The sequence below is a fragment of the Dipteris shenzhenensis genome, chromosome 7, assembly GCF_047967505.1.
Source record: "Dipteris shenzhenensis isolate YYH24624 ecotype China chromosome 7, Dip_SZ_1.0, whole genome shotgun sequence".
In the NCBI taxonomy this organism is placed as follows: domain Eukaryota; kingdom Viridiplantae; phylum Streptophyta; class Polypodiopsida; order Gleicheniales; family Dipteridaceae; genus Dipteris; species Dipteris shenzhenensis.
In genome coordinates, this window is record NC_141602.1 from 29,513,166 (window position 1) to 29,534,792 (window position 21,627).

The 21,627-nt window shown below is 43.6% G+C and overlaps 1 protein-coding gene across 2 annotated transcripts; it reads left to right on the forward strand.

Annotated features, from left to right (window-relative positions):
- The first annotated feature begins 18,263 nt into the window (after positions 1–18,263).
- LOC147900199 (Adenine nucleotide alpha hydrolases-like superfamily protein) lies at positions 18,264–20,672 on the forward strand. Of its 2 annotated transcripts, none has more exons than XM_087377222.1 (4): positions 18,264–19,458; positions 19,552–19,658; positions 19,778–19,899; positions 20,007–20,672. In XM_087377222.1, the coding sequence occupies exons 1-4, from the start codon at positions 19,134–19,136 to the stop codon at positions 20,152–20,154; spliced, it is 702 nt and encodes a 233-aa protein (XP_087233348.1). In that variant the 5' UTR covers positions 18,264–19,133; the 3' UTR covers positions 20,155–20,672. The 2 variants fall into 2 exon arrangements, with proteins under 2 accessions (XP_087233348.1, XP_087233349.1); XM_087377223.1 differs by having other exon boundaries at positions 20,017–20,126.
- The last annotated feature ends 955 nt before the right edge of the window (positions 20,673–21,627 follow it).

Below are 21,627 nucleotides of genomic sequence, written 5' to 3' on the forward strand. Positions count from 1 at the left end.
AGGTCTTCATCATCTCTCCATAGTCGTGGGAGAGAGCTATCCACATCAACAAGAAACTCAGAAATATATACAAGTGACTCTTGTACCAACCAACCCTCGGCCATGCTACCTTCGGGTCTTGCATTTTGTCTCACGAAGCCCTTCAAGGTCTTCATGAAGCGCTCGAGGAAGAACAACCATCGTGCATGTATAGTACCGCATATAGCAATCTCATCCACCAAATGCACTATGAGATGTAGTTGGCTTGTGAGAATAGAACATGGAAATGTCTCCTCCACTAAACAAACCGCCCCCACTGACATAACTCGAGCATTCTCAAGCGTGGTGGGATCTATTTCCTTTGAGCTCACATACCTCACAAGCTCGCCCATCTTGTAAATACAATCTTTCACGTCCTTTGATGCACTACGTGAAATGCTAGTAGGTAGTATGAACTGAACCCGCGAGGAGGTGGTTGATTAGTTGCTTATAGCTATTCACTCACAAATTTGAAAGGAAAAAGATATTATGCATATAAAATACTTACTTGGAGCATCTTGTGCCAATCATGAGATTTCAAGCCATATAATTGCTCTACACCTCTTTTCTTGCTCTTTGTAAAGACTCCCTTCAAACACCTCATGCATCGAGTGGGAGTACGAATTGTAATAATAGCACGCTTCACCGTCGCCATCTCTAGCTTTGATAACATCCACGGTGCACGAGGTAAAAAAACACGCCCATTTGGTCTCTCTTGAGGCCAAGCTTCACGCATCCTCCCTGTGGTACGTAGATCCTCCCTTATGCCTGCCGAATCTCGTGTCCCATTCAAATGCTCCCAAATGGTAGATGCCACATTCTTGAAGATATGCATGGGATCGAGCAGGTGATTGATCTTGAGGTGGGACCAATATGGTAAACGATAAAAGATGGAGTATCTAAACAAAATAAAGTGTTAGCGTGCAATCTTCACTTTCAACCAATATAGCCAATCTTTACTTCAGGCCAATAGTTACAAATCCTTATCGGCTCATGCCAAGTGGTGGAGGAGTCGTGGATCCGTCCCAAATTCTCATCCAATCTCTCGCGGTGAGTGATTGTGGGAGGACTTCATTCCAAGGGGCAACATATCTAGGATGATCAGGTGGGAGAAATCGATGGTGATTCTCATAGATGACCTTATTCAATGCGTCTGCCCGTGAGGCAACTAGCGAAGGACCACAAACAGGACATGCATGGTAACCCGATGTAGTGAGACCTGAAACAATAGATGCAATTAAGAGTGGAAGGTGGGTTTAGGGTGCCACGTCCTTGCCTATTCATAATTAAAAAATGCAATTCTTACCTGAGCACTCGCCATAGCCTGGGAAGTCATGCATCGTCCACATCAAGACTGCTTTGCAGTTGAAGTCTCGTGACGAGGGAGGCCTGCTCACATCATGCACCTCGATACCTCTCCAAAGTATCTCTAGCTCATCAATCAAAGGCTCCAAATAAACATCAGGGTTTTTGACTTTATGTTTCCCTGGAATTAGAAGGGACAGCATGACATGTCCTTTCTTAATAGCCATAGACGGTGGAAGATTGTAATTCACCAATACCACTGGCCATACACTGTAAGACGTGCTTTTGAGACCAAATGGGTTCACACCATCCATACCCAATCCAAGTCTCAAGCTCCTAGGTTCTTCCTTGAAGCTTGGCCATGTGTCTTCAATATGCTTCCACGCAGGAGAGTCCGCGGGAGTTCTCCACTTGCCATCGGTTGATCGATGGGAGGAATGCCATGACATGAGCTCTGCAATAGATTTGCACTTGAACATATGTTGGATGCGAGGGATTATGGGAAAATGTCGCAATACCTTACGAGGCACGTCCAAGGTTTTGAGATCTGCTCTATATCTTGCCTCTCCACAAGTAGGACACTCTCTTGCATCCTTATGTAGTCCACGAAACAAAACGCAATCGTTGACACATGCATGGATGCGCTTGTAATCTAATCCTCCAAGAGAGGTCACATGTTGCCTTGCCATATCTCTTGAGGTCGGTAATTTATTCTCCCTTGGAAGCATTTTACACAATAGCCTGCACGTGAAGACCATAAATGAGGAAAAGCATTCGAGTAATTGACCCACGCGCATAATTCATCATGTTTGCAAAATCGACTTTAAATTAAAGCTTACTTGAGTAATGCATTCAAACTTGCATTGCTCCATCCATAGATGGTTTGCAAGTTCAGTAACTCAAGGGAGGCACGTAGAACAGAGAATGTGCACCCCTCAAACAGTGGAGTCGATGCTGCGGTAAAAAGATCATCCTGCTCCATGCTATTATCCCTCCCTTGATGGACATATAAATCCCGCACCATATCATCAAACACCTCCTCCTCCATGGCTTCATGAGGTAATGGTGGAGGGCTACTATCACCATCACTCCATGCATCCGTAACGGTCCCTCCTGAAGATCCCACCTCATATCGCCGACGCTTCGCCTCATCACGACGGGCATAGGGTAACATGTGCGGGTGTGGCACTGCATCCTGTATCAAATTAAAACGGGATCATTATAACTCAAACATATGAACACCCATAGGTATCTCAATCAACCTTAACTTACAAATCCTTGCCCTGTTTACGGTCACATCCCATTCTCCATACTTTGAGATATGATTGAGCGTAATCCTGCGTGCACGATACATGTTTCCTCGACATCGATCACACAGACATTTGATTTTTTGCTCCAACCACATTTCGCGATGGTGGATACGGAGGGATTCATCCTCACTGGAGCTGCTTGTTGAAGATGGAGACATCCTACAAACAAACAACCCACCAAATTTGCTCTTCTTCAAATGCTTAACTTAAAAACTCTGTGCCGCGTCTAAATGCCCGTCTATCATCGCGTCTAATGTCGCGTCTACCTGCGCATCTAAATGCCCGTCTACTCTATGTATTTAAACGCGCCTGTAGACGTGCTAATAGACGCGACTATAGACGCGCTTACTCTGTGTATTCAGACGCGACTATAGATGCGCTAATAGACGCGACTATACCCGCGACTTTTAAACCTGCTTTTCGGCGCGCCGCTCGCTTTGCTTTTCTTTTAACTACTTAAACTTCGCGAGTGGCTTTCTTCCTTCTTTATTAGCAGTTCTATAGATTCGAAGCTTAAGAGAGAGCCTCCCATACACACACAGTTCCAAGCTTTCACTCAAGACAAAGGGACCGTACCTACACAGCTTGCTTCCAAGCCTAAAGAAGAGGAGGAGTACGAACAAGGAGAAGAAACAAGTTTGGAAAAGAAAGATCCTTCCATACCTTTTTCCAAGTAAGTCCTTTTGAAGTTGTTCTTGCTTGCTCTTTCCAGTTTTGTACTTTTTCGCATCCAGGAAACGCAGCATCTAGGTATGAGCGACATGTTCTTTTGTCGGGCGAAACGTCCTTTTCCACTTTTGAGTATTCTCAACTGTCGGAGCGCGTGTATACAGGCGTCTGAGGGCGCGTCTAAACACGCGTCTACAGGCGCGTCTATTTGCGCATCTGGCTTGCTATAGACACGCACAGATGCAGATATAGACGCTCAAACAGATGATCTGTTAAACGGTAAACGAATTGTTAGACGCGCTTTTAGACGCGTTGTTAGACGGATGTTTGGACGGGCTATTAAACGCGCTTTTTAACGCACTGTTAGACGGTTGTTTTGACGGTCTGTTAGACGCGGTGATAGACGCGCTTTTACTTGAATTGTTAAACGCTCTGTTAGACGCGTTTATAGACGCGAAGATTAGACGGGTCTATAGACGCGCTCTGACAGAGCCTCTTTTTTTTTTTTCCCCCTTTCTTCTCAGCTCCCAAAGTAATAGATTTGTTTATTTTTTTCCAGTTTAACATGTGGGGAGGAAGTGCTTCTAGGTCACCTGATCCGCGTGAATCGATATGGAAGGATTTATATAATATTTTAGGGCACCCTCCTAGTCCTGCGGAGTTATACGGGTACATGACGGGTACCCTTAACACTCCCCAGGAGTCGGCAGTACAGACTCCGAGCCACCCCACACCACCTGAGATCACCCCAGCGGAGTCCGCACAGCCGTCTTATGCCCCGTCTTATGCCCCTTCCCCCGTACCGTCTTATGCCCCTTCCCCCATGTCGTCTTATGTCCCTTCTGCCATCCCGTCTTATGCCCCTTCCCCCATGCCTTCAGGAGGTCCTTCTGCCTCAGCGAGCCATCGACGTACTCCCCAGCCGTCGAGACTCGGTTCTCCAGCTACGAGTGGTCAGCGTAGTCCCGCGCAGTCCCCAGCTACGAGTGGCCAGCATACGAGCTCGACACGACAGGGTGGCAGGCGTAGTAGCAGGGAGAGCGGTGGCGGATGCATGGCACAGTGCTTTGGGTCATGTGGCAGTGAGGCCGAGGATGATGATTCCGATGATTTAGACGTGCCTCTGGGTGATGGTACGATTTATTATGACATCACCCAGACAGGAGGCATCTTGATGGATGCGCGGGGGAAGGATGTAATGGCCTTCATGCGCTCTGTAATTGCTAACAATTACAGAGATTGCTTTATCCACTATAAAGACCACCCAAAGAGGTTGGCTGATGAGACCCTCGCTACTGTTCGCTCTAGGTATCCTAACCCCCCCAATCGCCAGTTCACAGATAAATGGGGGAAGTCAAATATTGTTACGATACTTAGCAATAAAAGATCTTCCCTTAAGAGGCAGGCACTAGCGGAGCTTGCCAGACTTGAGGCAGGTCAACCTCCAAGGGGCCCGCCCCACACCGCTCAGAAGCGTGAGTGGAAGAAGGCAATGAAGTCAGCGAGGGAGGAGCCCAGTCTGCAGCACGTGGAGGCACGGAGGATCCAGATGGAGGAGTATGGGAGCGCGCATTTTGGAGCAGGGGGTGTTGAATCATGGGAGGCCCAATTTGTAAGTATCGATCTCAAATTATATTGCTTATGTAGTTTATTAGGAGGTTGGTTGTTTCTTTGTACTAATCCCTCCACAAAGTGTATCGCGGTCATGCAGCTTGAGATCGTGGGTAGATACCCTACTCCAGTGGAGACAGCCTACCACCGCCACCATCGCAGAGGAGATACATGGAGGCACTTCTATGATGACAGGTTGATTACTGAGGAGCAGTATACCCGAGCGACTGGACATGCCCCCCAGGTATTTGAAAGTAATTAAATAATGCCAAAATTATAAGTAAAGATTTGATTTTTCATACATTGATATATGTTGTCCCTTGTTTACAGGGCGCCCCTGCACAAGACGACGAGGAAGACGAGGAAGGAGGTGCAGAAGGGAGCGCAGAAGGCAGCGCATCAAGGAGCGTGGAAGGCAGCGAGGATTAGTCATAGAAGTAGTGCTACTATTCTTTTTTCTACTTAAAGCCATTGGCTTGGATTCGTGCCTCTTGTATATAGACTCCTCTTATTTTTTGTACTTGAAGCCACATGACGTGGCTTAGCTTCGTGCTATATGTATATACAAGCACTTTTTGAGCTTTCAATTTTATTGCATTTTGGAGTTGTAATATTTTATTTGGAATTGTAATTAAAATGAGGTTGGCTATAAGAATTGAATTACAGAATGTGGATATGGGATTCTTGTAACTATATAGCATACACAACATACACAGTATTCTGTAAAATTAAAAAAAAAAAAAAAAGGCACGTCTATCAGTGCGTTTACAAACGCGTTTATATTCACGTCTGTCTGTTCGATATGCGTCTATACGTGCGTCTATCAAAGCGTTTATTTGCGCGTCTATTTATGCGTGTATGAGCGTGTCTATACGTGCATAAGTCTGATATATAGACGCGCTAATAGACGCGAGTCTCCTGACGCGCAAATAGACGCGCCCGTAAGTTTTTTATTTAGTTCATGAAACGCGTCTGTGCGCGCGTCTATGGGTGCTTTGTCTTATTGTGTCTGCATTTTGTGTAAGATTTCGAAGTGTAATGATTAAATTTGAAATTGTATTTTGAAATAGCACCAGTGTAATGAGTTAGTTTGAAATTGTATTTTGAAATAGCACTTGTGCATAGTAGATGTATTTCCTTCAGAATTTGAGTGGGAACCAATTGAGTGCTTCTTAGGTAATTTACTGCCATTCAATATGAGGATTTAGGAAGGCAAATGCATGCTGGAGAGAAGTCCTTTGCTTTGAAACAGAGAAATATCTAGTGGTATAATGCCAAGTACATTACTCCAAGGATGGCATCAAGCTATCGCCATCTTCAATGCATTGCAACACCACAACTTGAAGACATGGGTTGCAGCATGGTGGACACGAGAACAATGCAATCATACAAGGAAAAGATTGCAAAGAATGTGGGCATGGCCATGAATTTTACATTTGGTTCTAAATGGGTAAGGTTGTCTTGGTTTATGCCTCTGCACATTTTTGTTTCTTATGGCCAAGGATGCAATGACCAATCATGGATGCTTGGTTACAAACAAATGTGAGGAGAAGAAGTGCATAAATACAGATAACAACATGCACGAGGAACGAAAACGGTCATACATATGCATGAAGAGAAAGCGAATCCAGGCAGATTCATAAAAGCAACCAAAGAGGAAGAGAGTAATGAAGGAGGAGAACATGTTAAATGCATTGGGATATCTATGTTGCAAGCGAAGATCATGTATGCGCTTCATTGATCTTGCAGACATCAGGGAATGTAGAGGACACGTGTGGCAAAGAAGAGGAAGCGAAAGAAATGAATACCTTCTCACAAGTATCTCTTGCTTTCTTCAGAATGGCAATAAAAGGCTAAGTTCAAGACAAAAGGTAAAACCTCTCGTGGAAAAAATATTTGCAATAAGGCATATCGTAATATTACTGGATTATCCCATGGTACATATTGGGTTTTAGTCACCAAGGCAAAGGGCGGCAACAAATTTAGCATTCACGGTAATAGAGGAAGGTCCAAATCAAGAATCTCAACTGTTAGGGCAGCAGCAATTTTGCAAGACTTCATACATGAAAATGCTTTACCTCAACCCCATATATCTACCAAACTCCCTAACGGTGACGCGATCACTGAAATGCACCTTCTAATGGGCTTGACAAAGCTCGAAGTATTTGACTCTATTGTAGAAAAGCAAAGGCAAAGAGGGGATGCAATAGCTTCTTCTCATACTTTGTATACTCTTTGGAAGAAGAAATTTGGATATGTTAAAATCCCAAGGAGGCAAAAAATGTCAAAGTGCAATGTCTATGATGATTTAAAGCGAGCGATTGAGAGTGCAACATGTCCAAATCAAAGGGAATTATACAAAAAAAATCAAAAATCTCATCATGACCTTATTCGACATTCCAGACAAAAATATGCATTTTGGAAGGAGCAAGCTATTTCGCATCCCGATGACTACATGTGCCTTATTATAGACGGCATGGATCAGAATACAACAACATTGCCTCGTTTTGTTGCTACTCCACCTAAATTACAAGGAAAGCACTTTCTAAAGACACATCTATGTGGAGTGTTAGTGCATGGAATTAAGTTCTTTGCAGATATATGGATTGATTCCTTGCATCTACATGATAGCAATCAAGTTGTAACATCTATTATGATGGCAATTCACAATGTACATGTAGAAAAAGGTCGCCTACCACCGACTTTGAGAATACAAGCTGATAATTGCTGGTGATAAAATAAGAATGTACTCATGTTTGCATTCTGGTCCATGCTAGTTGCTCATCGAATCTTCAATGAGGTCGAATGTGAATTTTTGTATGTTGGGCATACACATGAGGATATCGATCAAGTTTTTAGCACAGTCTCAAGGGAGCTTAAATGCAAGGATGTGGAGACAATATATGACTTGGTAAGAAGATGTGGCAGGCAAGTTGGTGGTCGTAAGGAAAGTATAGTATGTGAGAGGCTCGAAAGAATGTATGATTGGAAGAGCTTCATTCTACCTTTCATATAAATGGGTGGTGATGCATTGACAGGTCATACCAATCCACACTACTTTCGTTTTTTTTTTTTAAATGAAAAACCGGTAATGCAATGGCAACAGTATTCTCATGATACAAAATGGAAACCTGAAGAACCTTACAGTCTCTTAACTTCAATTCCCAGCAAGGAAAGGTATCCAACATGGGCTCCTATACAAGAATTCAATGAGAGGTCTAACTGTGAAATAGAAGGATTAAAAGCATTTATTACATAAAAAAAGGAAATGCTCCGGAGATATCCTGATTCGAAGCCTACTTGGAGAGAACACACTACCACTGTAATTAACAAGACACGAAATTTAATAAAGGACCTTGAGAGAATGTGAGGCTCAAAGGATGTCAAGGAAGAATGCAATATGTTTTGGCCAAATGTTCATAACGATTTGCACCCAGCTCTAGTCTTTGAAAATGAATTTGTATCATTACTCCCACATCCATATTGTGGACCGAAGAAGAGAGAGTTTATGCCACAAGTAGATATAGAGGTCGATTGTTTTGTTGTGGTTCGGCCATCGGATGATGAATATGAGAATGTGAAGTTTTGGGTTGCAAAAGAAGTTGATGTGCAAAGAGATGACCAAGGGAGAGCTACAACATTTACAGTGGTATGGTATGAGCCAAAGGGCAGGAAGGAGAATATGGATAACAACACATTGTATACTAATTGTATAATGAAGGAGTGGGTCCCAAATGATGAAGCGGTCTCTCAAGTTTCGACAAAGACAATCATAGTGTCTTGGCATTCAAGGGCAAAGAAATCAAAGAAGCGCATGGCATATGAGGTAGAAGGAAAAATAAAAATGCCACAGCAACGTATTTTTCATATACACGAATTTTTAAGGATGCTCGCCATGGAGGAAGTAGAAGGAGACAGCGCAAATGAAGAATGTCCATGATTAAAGCTTTGTATTGAAGTCCATTGAAGGATTTTATTTGGGTACTAGGAAAGAAGCCAATTCAAGACAATTATAATTAGAGTCATCACATCCTATGTCAAATGAGAGTCAAGAACTGCACTGGATGTCACCTAAGGGTCAAGGCTTGGCAAGACAATAGGGAGTTAATGCAGATGGCACCTGGCAAGGGACTATCACATTGAGCAATAAGACAATGGGGAGTCAATGCACCCAAGGGGCAAGGCTTGGCAAGACAAGTGGGAGTTAATGCAGATGGCACCTGTATTTTGCATTGGATGTCACCCAATGGTCAAGGCTTGGCAAGACAATAGGGAGTTAATGCAGATGGCACCTGGAAAGGGACTATCACATTCAGCAATAAGACAATGGGGAGTCAATGCACCCAAGGGGCAAGGCTTGGCAAGACAAGTGGGAGTTAATGCAGATGGCACCTGGCAAGGGATTGTTGTGACATTGAGCAATAAGACAATGGGGAGTCAAATTATGCAGATGGCACAAATTGAGGCTCTTTAAGAGCAACAATTTAAATTGTAAACATATGTTCAATCTATATCATTTTGGATATAAAGACTCTAGCTGAGAGCAACGTCTCTCAATGTAATCATATAATAATAGCTAGAATTGCTATTATACCTCTTTGGTTCAATACAAAACTTGGGTCTTATGGCACCATGTCTTTTTTCTATTTATTAAAAGTTTTAAAAATTTTGTGCATATTGCGAGTGATAATGTTATTTTCATGAAATATTTAAGTCTCCTTTCATGGATTTATAAATTTATCATGTCAAGGAAAAATATTAAAAATAATTAAATTAACAAATAACTTAGATATAGCTAGAATTTCTAATATAGGATTATTTCAAATTCTTGCATGTTGGTGCAAAAGTATAGATTGAAAAAACAATATTTTTATGTGAATATGATAGTGCCACAAAGTGAACTTTTGATTTGGGAAGAATATTTTCAGAAAGTAAAATTTTGATTTGGGAAAGATATTTTCACAAAGTAAACTTTTCATTTGGGAAGGATTTTTGGGCTTCGTCCAAAAACAACAAAAAAAGTCCAAAATTAATGAAATAGGTGTTTTCCTTGGAATTAGAAGGGACAACATAACATGTCCTTTCTTAATAGCCATAGAGGGTGGAAGATTATAATTCACCAATATCACTAGCCATACACGTAAGAGGTGCTTTTGAGACCAAATGGGTTCACACCGTCCATACCCAATCCAAGTCTCAAGCTCCTAAGTTCTTCCTTGAAGCTTGGCCATGTGTCTTCAATATGCTTCCACGCAGGAGAGTCTGCAGGAGTTCTCCACTTGCCATCGGTTGATCGATGGGAGGAATGCCATGACATGAGCTCTGCAATGGATTTGCACTTGAACATATGTTGGATGCGAGGGATTATGGGAAAATGTCGCAAAACCTTACAAGGCACGTCCAAAGTTTTGAGATCTGCTCTATATCTTGCCTCTCCCCAAGTAGGGCACTCTCTTGCATCCTTATGTAGTCCACGAAACAAAACACAATCGCTGACGCATGCATGGATGCACTTGTAATCTAATCCTCCAAGAGAGGTCACATGTTGCCTTGCCATATCTCTTGAGGTCAGTAATTTATTCTCCCTTGGAAGCATTTTACACAATAGCCTGCACGTGAAGACCATAAATGGGGAAAAGCATTCGAGTAATTGACCCACTAGCATAATTCACCATGTTTGCAAAATAGACTTTAAAGCTTACTTGAGTAATGCATTCAAACTTGCATTGCTCCATCCATAGATGATTTGCAAGTTTAGTAACTCAAGGGAGGCACGTAGAACAGAGAATGTGCACCCCTCAAACAATGGAGTCAATGCTACAGTAAAAAGATCATCCTGCTCCATGCTATCATCCCTCCCTTGATGGACATATAAATCCCGCACCATATCATCAAACACCTCCTCCTCCACGGCTTCATGAGGTAATGGCGGAGGGCTACTATCACCATCACTCCATGCATTCGTAACGGTCCCTCCTGAAGATCCCACCTCATATTGTCGACGCTTCGCCTCCTCACGACGAGCATAGGGCAACATATGCAGGTGTGGCACTGCATCCTGTATCAAATTAAAATGGGATCATAACTCAAACATATGAACACCCATAGGTATCTTAATCAACCTTAACTCTTTAACGCTTACCATGTTTACGGTCGCATCCCATTCTCCATACTTTGAGATGTGATTGAGTGTAATCCTACGTGCACGATACTTGTTTCCTCGACATCGATCACACATACATTTGATTTTTTGCTCCAACCACATTTCACGATGGTGGATACGGAGGGATTCATCCTCACTGGAGCTACTTGTTGAAGATGAAGACATCCTACAAACAAACAACCCAAAAAAATTTGCTTTTCTTCAAATATTTAATTTTAAAACTCTGTGGCATGTCTAAAACTGCGTTTGTCTGTTCTGTGGTGTGCGTCTACAAGCGCATCTAAAATCACGTCTGCTCTGTGTATTAAGATGCACAATTACACACGTATTTAGACGCGTGTATAGACGTGCTTATAGACGTGATTTTTATATCTTCTTTTAGCACGCTCGCTTTGCTTTTCTTCACATTACTTATACTTCGCACGGCTTGCTTGCTTTGCTATTAGCAGATCCACAGTTTTGAAGCTTAAGAGGAAGGCACCCACACTTACTTCCAAGATTACACTTAAGAGGAAGGCACCCACACTTACTTCTAGGCTTAAAGGAGAAGAGGGTGAACAAGGAAGAGAAGCAACTTTGAAAAAGGAGAAGAAACTTCCATACCTCTATCCAAGGTAAGTCTTTTTATGGTTGATCTTTTTTGGAAGTTGCTCTCTTTGGATTTGTCCTTTGTCGTATCCAAGAAATGCATGATTTTGGTATCATGTTACGTTTTTGTATCGGGCGCATGTCCTTTTCTACTTTTTAGAATAGTTCGTCTGTCGGAGCGTGTCTATAGACGCGTCTCAGAGTGTGTCTAAAACCGCATCTACAGGTGCGTCTAGACGCGTGTCTAGCCTGTTTGCAGACACGGACAGCCACATCTATAGATGCATTGTTACACACGAAAATAGATGCGCTTCTCAGACGTGTCTATAGATGCGCTCCGACAGTAATCTTTTCTTCCGTTCCCCTTTCTTCTCAGCTCATCAGTAATCGTCTTTTTTTCTTTTTTCCAGTTCATCATGTGGCCAGGAAGCTCTTTGGGCTTATGTGATCTCTGGGAGTCTATTTTTAGGGACTTATATAACCTTTTAGGACACCCTCCTAATCCTACGGAGTTATACGGGTATATGACAGGTACTCTAAACACCCCCTAGGAGTCGGCACTACAGACTCCAAACCACCCCACACCAATTGAGATTACCCCAGCGGAGTCAGCACAGCCCAGCCGGCTACACAGCCGAGGCCCTTCTCCCATGCCGTCTTATGTCCCTTCCCCCATGCCATCCATCTTATGCCCCTTCCTCCATGCCGTCAAGAGGTCCTTCTGTCTCGCAGAGCCGTCGGCGTACTCTTGTGCAGTCGAGACTCGGTTCTCTAGCTACGAGTGGTCCACGTGGTCCCGTGCAGTCTCCAGCTACGAGTGGCCAGCGTACTAGCTCGACATGACACGGTAGCAGGCGTAGTAGCAGGGAGAGCGGTGGGGGATGCATGGCACAGTGCTTTGGGAGGGGTGGTGGTGGGGATGATGATGATTCAGATGATTTAGACATGCCTCCGAGTGATCGTACGATCTTCTATGACATCACTCAGATCGGAGGCATCTTGATGGATGCACGAGGGAAGGACATCATGGCCTTCATGCGCTCTGTAATTGCTAACAATTACAGAGATTGCTTTATCCACTACAAAGACCAGCCAAAGAGGTTGGCTGATGAGACCCTCGCTGATGTTCGCTTTAGGTATCCTAACCCCCCAATCATCAGTTCACAGATAAATGGGCCAAGTCAAAGATTGTTACGATACTTGGCAATAAAAGATCTTCGCTTAAGAGGCAGGCACTAACGGAGCTTGTCAGGCTCGAGGGAGGTCAACCACCAAGGGGCCCGCCCCACACCGCTCACAAGCGTGAGTGGAAGAAAGCAATGAAGTCAGCATGCGAGGACCCCAGTCTGCAGCACGTGGAGGCACAAAGGATCCAGATGGAGGAATATGGCATTTTGGAGCAGGGGGTGTTGAATCATGGGAGGCCCAATTTGTAAGTATCGATCTCAAATTATATGGCTTATGTAGTTTATTAGGAGGTTGTTTCTTTGTACTCACCCCTCTGCAAATTGTGTTGTCTTGTAGCTTGATATCGTGGGCAGATACCCTACTTCTGTCGAGACAGTCTACCACCACCACCATCGTAGAGGAGATACATGGAAGCACTTCTATCATGATGGGTTGATTACTGAGGAGCAGTATATCCGGGCTACTGGAGCGGCCCCCGAGGTATTTGAAAGTAATTACATAATGTCAATATTATAAGTAAAGATTTGATTTTTCATACATTGATATATGTTGTCCCTTGTTTACAGGTCCCTGCATAAGAAGACGAGGAAGGAGGCGGAGAAGGGAGCGCAGAAGGAAGCATAGAAGGAAGCGTGGAAGGGAGCGAGGACATGGAGAACATAGATTAGTTGTAGAAGTAGTGCTAGCTACTCTTTTTTGTACTTAAAGCCACTGGCTTGGCTTCGTGTCTCTTGTATATACAATCCTCTTATTTTTTGTACTTGAAGCCACACGACGTGGCTTAGCTTCGTGCTATATGTACATACAAGCACTTTTTGAGCTTTCAATTTTATTGCGTTTTGGAGTTGTAATGTTTTATTTGGAATTGTAATTAAAATGCGGTTGGCTGTAAGAATTGAATCACACAATGTGGAAATGGGATTCTTGTAACTATATAGCATACACAACATACACAGCATTCTGTAAATTTAAAAAAAAATATTATGTAGTGCATCTATCACTGCGTTTATAAATGCATCTATATATGCGTCTGTCTGTTCGAGAAGCTGTTGGGATATCTCAAGGTGTATGCCTCAGGCACACCTTATGTTTCTATGTGTGAGTGCTAGAGGCACAGTTAGGTGCCCACAAGCACAGTTAGGTGGTGGAGAGCCACATAGGATGATTGAGAGAATCTAGGAGCAGATTGAGGAGATGATTGTGGAGCTATGAAGTCATCAGTGATGTCAGTGAGCATGTATGAGGTGCCTACCTAAGGACCTCACTCTTCTTCATTCCATAAGCAAGTATTCTGAGTTTGTGTCCACTCTTCTCTTTCCTTTCAGTGTTCCAACATGGTATCAGAGCCATTTGATCCCCCTTGAGCCCATTTCTGCCACATCATCATCTTCTTCTTCTCCATTTTCCTCTTTCTTTCCAAAATCTTTGAGAGCTTGGTTCTTCACCTACAAACGACCATTGCCCAAACCCTCTGAGCTGGAAACTCCTCTAGTATGCGCGAACTTTCACTTGCAACCAATTGAAGAAAAAACGTCTGTGGTGGCTGCCATTCTCCAAAGAGCAAATTTCTTCTGTTGCTCAATACTCCCTACTTGCTCCGCCATTGCGTGGGCCCTCTTAGGAGTAGATGGGCGACTCAAGACGAAGATTTTGAGCCATTTTTCAGGTCATTTGGTTCAGTAACGAGGGAGAAATCATCAAAACTCAGTTTCAGCCTTTAGCAACTCTCCCGGGCAAAAGTGCGCACCATGTTGTCCAACCTCTGTGCTGGACCCTCTCTGGTATATGAGCTTTCTTTTGCTTCAGAAAGCCCTCTTTTCCTTGCTTTGAAGAGTGAGCTACAAGCCCTCCAAGTTCAGCCTTTTGGTTTTGACAGTTTTGGACAAGTTTTTGAAGATGATGCTGTTCTAGCATTTCTGGTTTTTTGAATCTTTCAATAACTTTAGTACAAGTGTGGCTTCAGTTTTTCTTTGAATTACTAGACCTGGTTTTGATTGGAAAGTTCTCATTTTAAGCCACCTCTGTGAAGTATGTAAGAAGAAGCATCATTGTTTGAATATTGGTCACTAGTCTTTGCTACATCAAGTGCTCATATTTTGGAAGTCTTTCAGTTATTCTAAGCCCTGTAAGAGAGAAGACACTACCCAATACCTGGGTTAGACCCTCTCATGGCTTGCTTATGCAAAATATGTGAAAAGCCAAAACATAAAGCAATGTCTTGTTATGCTACAAAGGATGAAAATGCCAATCTGACTTCCTTGTTGAAGATTGCCAAAACAATGGTTGCCAAAAAGGAAGCAACTTCAAAGACAGAAAATGCAAATCTACTTTCAGTTGATGAGCCTCCACAAGATGAGGCATCCTTTGAAGATTATGCATTTTAAATCATCTCTATGTATGCTCCACATCTCTCTTTTTATGTCAAGGTACTCAGCCTGGATAGTCCTCCAAAATGAATGAAATAAATTATTGTGTTTTGTGTGTTTTGTAAACACCTCTGGTCACCTTATGATGTAGGCCATGTGTATGTTTTGCTCCATGGTACCTCCTGCAGACATTGTGTGCATGTACATGCACGGGAGATAACCATTGGAAGGTCTTTTTGTATCCCTTTTGTTTACCTTACACCCAAGGGAACCCTTGCTAGCATGAGAACCTAGCCATAGATTAATCCTTGACCACCATGAGATGGCATGAGAAACTATGAGACTAGATGTATCCTTGACATAGCCTGAGGCATTCCCTTGAGGGGGGGTTTATTGGGATATCTCAAGGTGTATGCCTCAGGCACACCTTATGTTTCTATGTGTGACTGCTAGAGGCACAGTTAGGTGCCCACAAGCACAGTTAGGTGGTGGAGAGCCACATAGGATGATTGAGAGAATCTAGGACCAGATTGTGGAGCTATGAAGTCATCAGTGATGTCAGTGAGCATGTATGAGGTGCCTACTTAAGGACCTCACTCTTCTTCATTCCATAAGCAAGTATTCTGAGTTTGTGTCCACTCTACTCTTTCCTTTCAGTGTTCCAACAGAAGCATCTATTTGCGCATCTATGAAGGCGTTTATAAGACCGTTTATAAATGCGTCTATACATGTGTTTAACGATGCGTCTGTCTGTCTTTAAAATTTTTGAGCAGAGTGTCTATTTACGTGTCTAGATGCACGTCTATACATGCATCTGTCTGCTATATAGATGCGCTATTAGATGCGGGTCTCTAGACGTGCAAATAGACGCGCTCGTAAGTTTTTTTTATAGTTCAGTAAACGCGTTTGTGTGCGCGTCTGTGGGTGCTTTGTCTTGTTGTGATTGATCTCATTGTCTTTGCATTCTTTAGCTTTTTTAATTTCAAGTCATGTGACAATGGGAAAGTTATGCAGATTCGAACAAGGACATATTAGATGGCCATCACAAGAATTCCCCTATTGTTGAAGGGTGCTCTTGTAATGGACTTAGGGTGTGGAACATACACAACATTCTGTAAATTTAAAAAAAAATATTATGTAGCGCGTCTATCAGTGCGTCTATAAATGCATCTATATATGCGTCTGTCTGTTCGAGAAGCATCTATTTGCGCATCTATGAAGGCGTTTATAAGACCGTTTATAAATGCGTCTATACATGTGTTTAACGATGCGTCTGTCTGTCTTTAAAATTTTTTAGCAGAGTGTCTATTTACGTGTCTAGATGCACGTCTATACATGCATCTGTCTGCTATATAGATGCGCTGTTAGATGCGGGTCTCTAGACGTGCAAATAGACGCGCTCGTAAGTTTTTTTTATAGTTCAGTAAACGCGTTTGTGTGCGCATCTGTGGGTGCTTTGTCTTGTTGTGATTGATCTCATTGTCTTTGCATTCTTTAGCTTTTTTAATTTCAAGTCATGTGACAATGGGAAAGTTATGCAGATTCGAATAAGGACATATTAGATGGCCATCACAAGAAATCCCCTATTGTTGAAGGGTGCTCTTGTAATGGACTGGATCTTTCATTGTGTTTCTTTGGTACTTTGGACAGGTAAAGATTCAGAGCTCGCCCAAAGCTACTTTCTCACCTTGATGATTCTAATTTGTTTGTAGCAAATTTAAAGCTAAAACAAAGAAAGCATTAATAGTCGCTTGTGGTGATTTTACCGACATTCGACGATGATAACGACTATTGACATTCAGGTAATATGCCAATATCTTGTCCATTCGCGAGACTTATTCTCGGTGCTAATATTCTCAGCACCAAGGCAAGGGCCCATTCCCTTGGATTATAACTCTTTGGGAAAGGAAGCACGCCGCCTCCCCACCCACAATATGTGGCTATAATAATTATATATTATATATTATCATAAAAATATTTTTCATTTCTCGTCCATTCAAAATTGCTTGTTTTCAATCTGGATCCTTACAACATTCCTCTCTTTTGATGCATGTTCTCGATGCGAGGGAGCAAGGAAATCCAAGCTGGATGCAAGGTCGAAAGATATCGACACCTTTATTCTATGATTGTTGTCCATGTGATGATATTTTATAGATTGCTCTTTTGCGTATCGCCTTATTCATGTATTTCTTGGGCTTCAACTCCCAAAACACACAAACAATATAATAAATCACCACTTTGCAGGAAGGATCGGGTCCTAATGGACCCTGTGTCGTGTATGATATCCATATTTTTACTCCTTTTTGTTCTTTTGAAATTTTTTTAAAATGGTATCATTCAAATTCGACTTCCAATTTTACTGTTTACGTGCTCCATGACAGAAAGGCTGCCTGCCGCAAATCTAGTTAGTTGAGTAGACCTTGAGGTGTAGAAGGAAGAGGTAGACCATTTCTCTTTTTGGATATTTAGTCTCCTATAAATACAATTTTGTTTCTTTCCCCGTTAAAAAAAAAACAAACCTCAAGTTTTGGGAATTTATAAAAAAGGACGCGTTTCGTGAATAGTCTTGCGAAGGGATATGGCACTTTGCATGGCAGTGTGGTACAGATTGCATGGTATTGATGTTTCGTGAACGCTTGTTGAGCCTTAAAGTTGAAAAGAGGAAGAAGCAGTTCACGAGGGACGTGTGAATCCTGATAATACAAAGGAGAGAAAGGCCAGCAGCCAGCCAGGTTCCAGCCAGACCTGCCATTGTTCGATCGTGCTACTATTCCCTGTGGGGCCCAGCTTGGTACGCTCCACGATGGCGACGTCTCGTCAAGGCCACGTGTGCGAACGTCCACGCGCCATTCTGTCGATTTTGGGTCCACGTGGGCAAACGCCCTTGACCTAGCCAAGGCCACGTCGGTGCACGCCCCTCCGAGCAGCGTCGGCCACCTTTCTGTCTATCTTCTTCTTCTTCATCATCAAACGCGTCATAGACCTGACGACGCTAAAAGCTATGGCGTCTTCGTTCACAGCTCCAGTCGCTCCTCCCCTATAAATCTTTCCTCTGCCAGTTTTGTCACACTCTTTGAGTCTCTGACATTGCTTTCTCCGTCTCTAACTGCATCCGCTTCACCTGGCTTGTCTCCCTTTCTAATAACTCTGTCAGAGTTGACAGTACTCCGACTCTTCCGAGTCTCCTTCTCCATCTACTTACAGCTCGGTGAGATCAATCGGTGCAGTTCAACTGTCCCTCCAGAGTTGAGAGTTGAGACTCCAGACTCCAGAGTCCAGAGTCCATACTCTGCCACAGACTTGCTAGCTACTCCTCTCTCTCTCTCTCTCATCTCATGAGCATTCTCATCTTCCCATGAGTCATGACTTGCCATCTACACCCTTCTGACCGCCCTCCTGCTCTCTTGCCTTCTCTCCCTTCGCATCCACTCCACTCTCGAGTCGCCCCGCCACCCGGCCCCCGGTTGCTTGCTTTCCGATCCTCTTTCATCTTGGCCGCCCTTCCCAAGTAATTTCCACGGTCATCACCCACTGGATCCCTCAACTCCTCGCATTGTGAATGGCCTATTTGAGCGTGCCGAGCTGCAGTTCTGTACTTGCACCTTGCATCCCCTTGCCTGCTACTCATTCCCTCCCAGAAATCGGTTCGTTCTTCCTTCAAGATGCAATTACGCCTGCTGCAACTGCCAGCCTACTTATACACAGCTGGCTGCTGATTCGCAACTGTCCGCCTTCTCAATAACATTTCGCTTTAATGCTTATCTCATCGTGTCATGTTCAATGCTGCTTGCTGCGTCTAGTTGATACCCAATCCGGACATCTAAATTTCAGCCTGCGTTATTCTATATTTGAAATTCTTTAATCGGCCCACCTCCAGAAGGAAAAGCCTTGCCAAGTTGTGATTCAAGACAGACAATGCCGGGCTGCAATTCCCAAATCACCGTTGAGCGAAGTAAATCTAGAGGTCATGTTAGATCGGACAGTGAGACGAGGCCGATAACGGAAACAAGGCTCAGCAGTTTCACTAACGGTGAGGGCACGACTACTGGAAATGACTGGGCAATGTTAGGCGAGGGAACCGAAGGTGGTGCACGTAAAAAGGTGATGGTGGTTGTGGATTATTCCAGAGAATCGAGACTAGCGATGCTGTGGGCTCTTTCGCATATCGTCCAAAGAGCTGACACCGTCGCTCTGATCCATGTGCTTCCGCCTCAGAAAAATTCCTCTCGACAACCTCAAGGTTCACCCCTAGCACAATCCGTCTTTCAGAGAGCAAAGAGACTGAATAATTATACATATGCTTATACAGATGTTTGTGTTGACAAAAACGCAGGTAACTTGTCCTCAAGCGATGTGAAAGATCCTAGTACAAGGCTGGAATCAAGAGCCTTAGAACTGGGTCAGTCCATGAAAATGCTTTGCACGTCGCGCAGACCAGAGGTACGAGGTCCAATTGGGTTGTCACATTACGCAGGCTGTTTAATGTCTATATTCTTCCGCATGGGGAACGTCCTCCTAGCCTTGTTGCTTATCCAGAAACTGGTATGCGCAATTTGCAGGTAGAGATAGAAGTACTCATCATAGAGGGCACCGATAAAGGCCCAACAATTGTCGGCCAAGCAAAAAAACTGGAAGCTTCCGTTCTAATTTTGGGCCAGCGGAAACCTTCTTTGTTCCAAAGGTATATATCCTTCTCCAATCTGAGTCATGAAGAGTCATGAAGCTTTTGTTTTTGTTGAGGTGTACAAAGTAAACTACAGACACTGTGGATTTGTAACATGCGTCCAGGCTTTTTCAGCGGAGCAATGACGCCCTTGTAGATTACTGTATTGAGAATGCGGAGTGCTTGACACTAGCAGTAAGAAAGAAAAGCAAGCAAGTGGGCGGTTACCTTATTAACAGCCGTTGGCAGAAGAATTTCTGGTTACTAGCGTAGAAATTTTACAAATTCTGGGTTCCAAGTGGTGTACCCAAGGTACGGACGAGAATTCATCCTAAATGAGAAGCTTGTTTTGATCGGTTTGTTAAGGAAAGCGGCTGAAGGAATCTTTGGCGGATGAGCAAGAACGCAGGTCAATAAAAGAGGTTTGTGCACGAGGGAACCAAGTATGTATCGCAGCAACTGTAGCTGGAGAGGAAAAAAGTGTGAGTTTCAGAGCTTCGGTATCGATTTCGTTGTGAAGGGAAGGGCCTTTCAGCCCTAATTAGTGATTATCAAACTAGGCAATGTGAAGGCGCTCTATCATATAGAAAAGACGTTGACAATAGCACTATAGCAATACAGTCGGAATGAATCACTCTGGATTAAAGGCTTCAAATTGTGAATTCGTATCAAGGCCGCATCAAGGACATTGTTTGCCATAAGTTCGTACGGTGTATCTCTCGTATCAAGTTGTAAATATATAGACGGGTGACTGCCAGTTGGAGAATCGAAGTATTTGTTCATATTTAAGAGTTATGCCGGAAATTTACTATTTGATATTTGAGCCTCTCTCTTTCCATCCCCGTCGGCTCCTCCCTCCTTTTCCTCATTCCACTTACCACATAAAGCGCTGTCTAGAAAATGTCAATTTGATACATCTCTGAAGCTTTCTGCTGCTTTAGCCGGTGAATCGTGATGAATGATGACCTCAAGGTAAGCGAGAAGCGTCTCATACAATATCTAATGTAAGGTAAAATTGCTAATATCCGTGCTGGGGAATGCGAGTTCGAACTTCGAACTTCGACCGCTGGCGGCATTGTGGAAGGCTGTCTGGTCCGTGGCATATTCATGGATACATGGCTGCCCCTATTCCAGTCTTCGCGCGAAGATTCAAGATCCAGAACCTTAAAGTAGCTGGCGTGCTTATGGGGGGAAAAAAATAGCTGGCGTGTCACAGTTTCGCGTGCACTGTGTAAAACGGATGTATCCTTGCAAGAGAAATTCCATATTTCAAGGATCCAGAATCGGATGGAAATCGCGTGACGCGCTCGCAAAAATTCTTTGAGGCGACTCGCCAGCTCGCAGTCGTTCGCACATGCACATTGCACAACAGTCCAATCGACCGACAATACACCACGTCACCCACATGGCTGCACGTCGCTAAACTCAGGAGTCACGATTGACGAGTCACGACGTGTCTTGGGTTCTTAGAGCGCATTCCCGCGTTAGCGGGAATGCCACAAAATGCTTAAGTTCACCAATGCCTCACATGTTCCCGTGGGCATATCCATAGTCCGCTACGCCTGACTCTGGCGTTTCAGACCTCGTTGGAGCCGGGTTTTTCCCCTCTCCAGCCGGGCATTACGTTGCTAGGCTTCAAAGCTACCTTCTTAGGCAGTGGATTCGTGGCTTTAATGCAATGAGCAATCTCAGAAAATGCGAACGAGCAGGGTGGTGGATAGAGCGAAGGAGCAGACAACTTGGGAG

What these genes read in the sequence shown, in the direction of transcription:
- LOC147900199 (XM_087377222.1), top strand. Translation starts at nt 19,134, where the DNA reads ATGCCGGGCTGCAATTCCCAAATCACCGTTGAGCGAAGTAAATCTAGA. An exon ending in TTCCTCTCGACAACCTCAAG is followed by an intron (nt 19,459 to 19,551) that starts GTTCACCCCTAG and finishes ACAAAAACGCAG; the next exon opens with GTAACTTGTCCTCAAGCGAT. An exon ending in GCACGTCGCGCAGACCAGAG is followed by an intron (nt 19,659 to 19,777) that starts GTACGAGGTCCA and finishes CGCAATTTGCAG; the next exon opens with GTAGAGATAGAAGTACTCAT.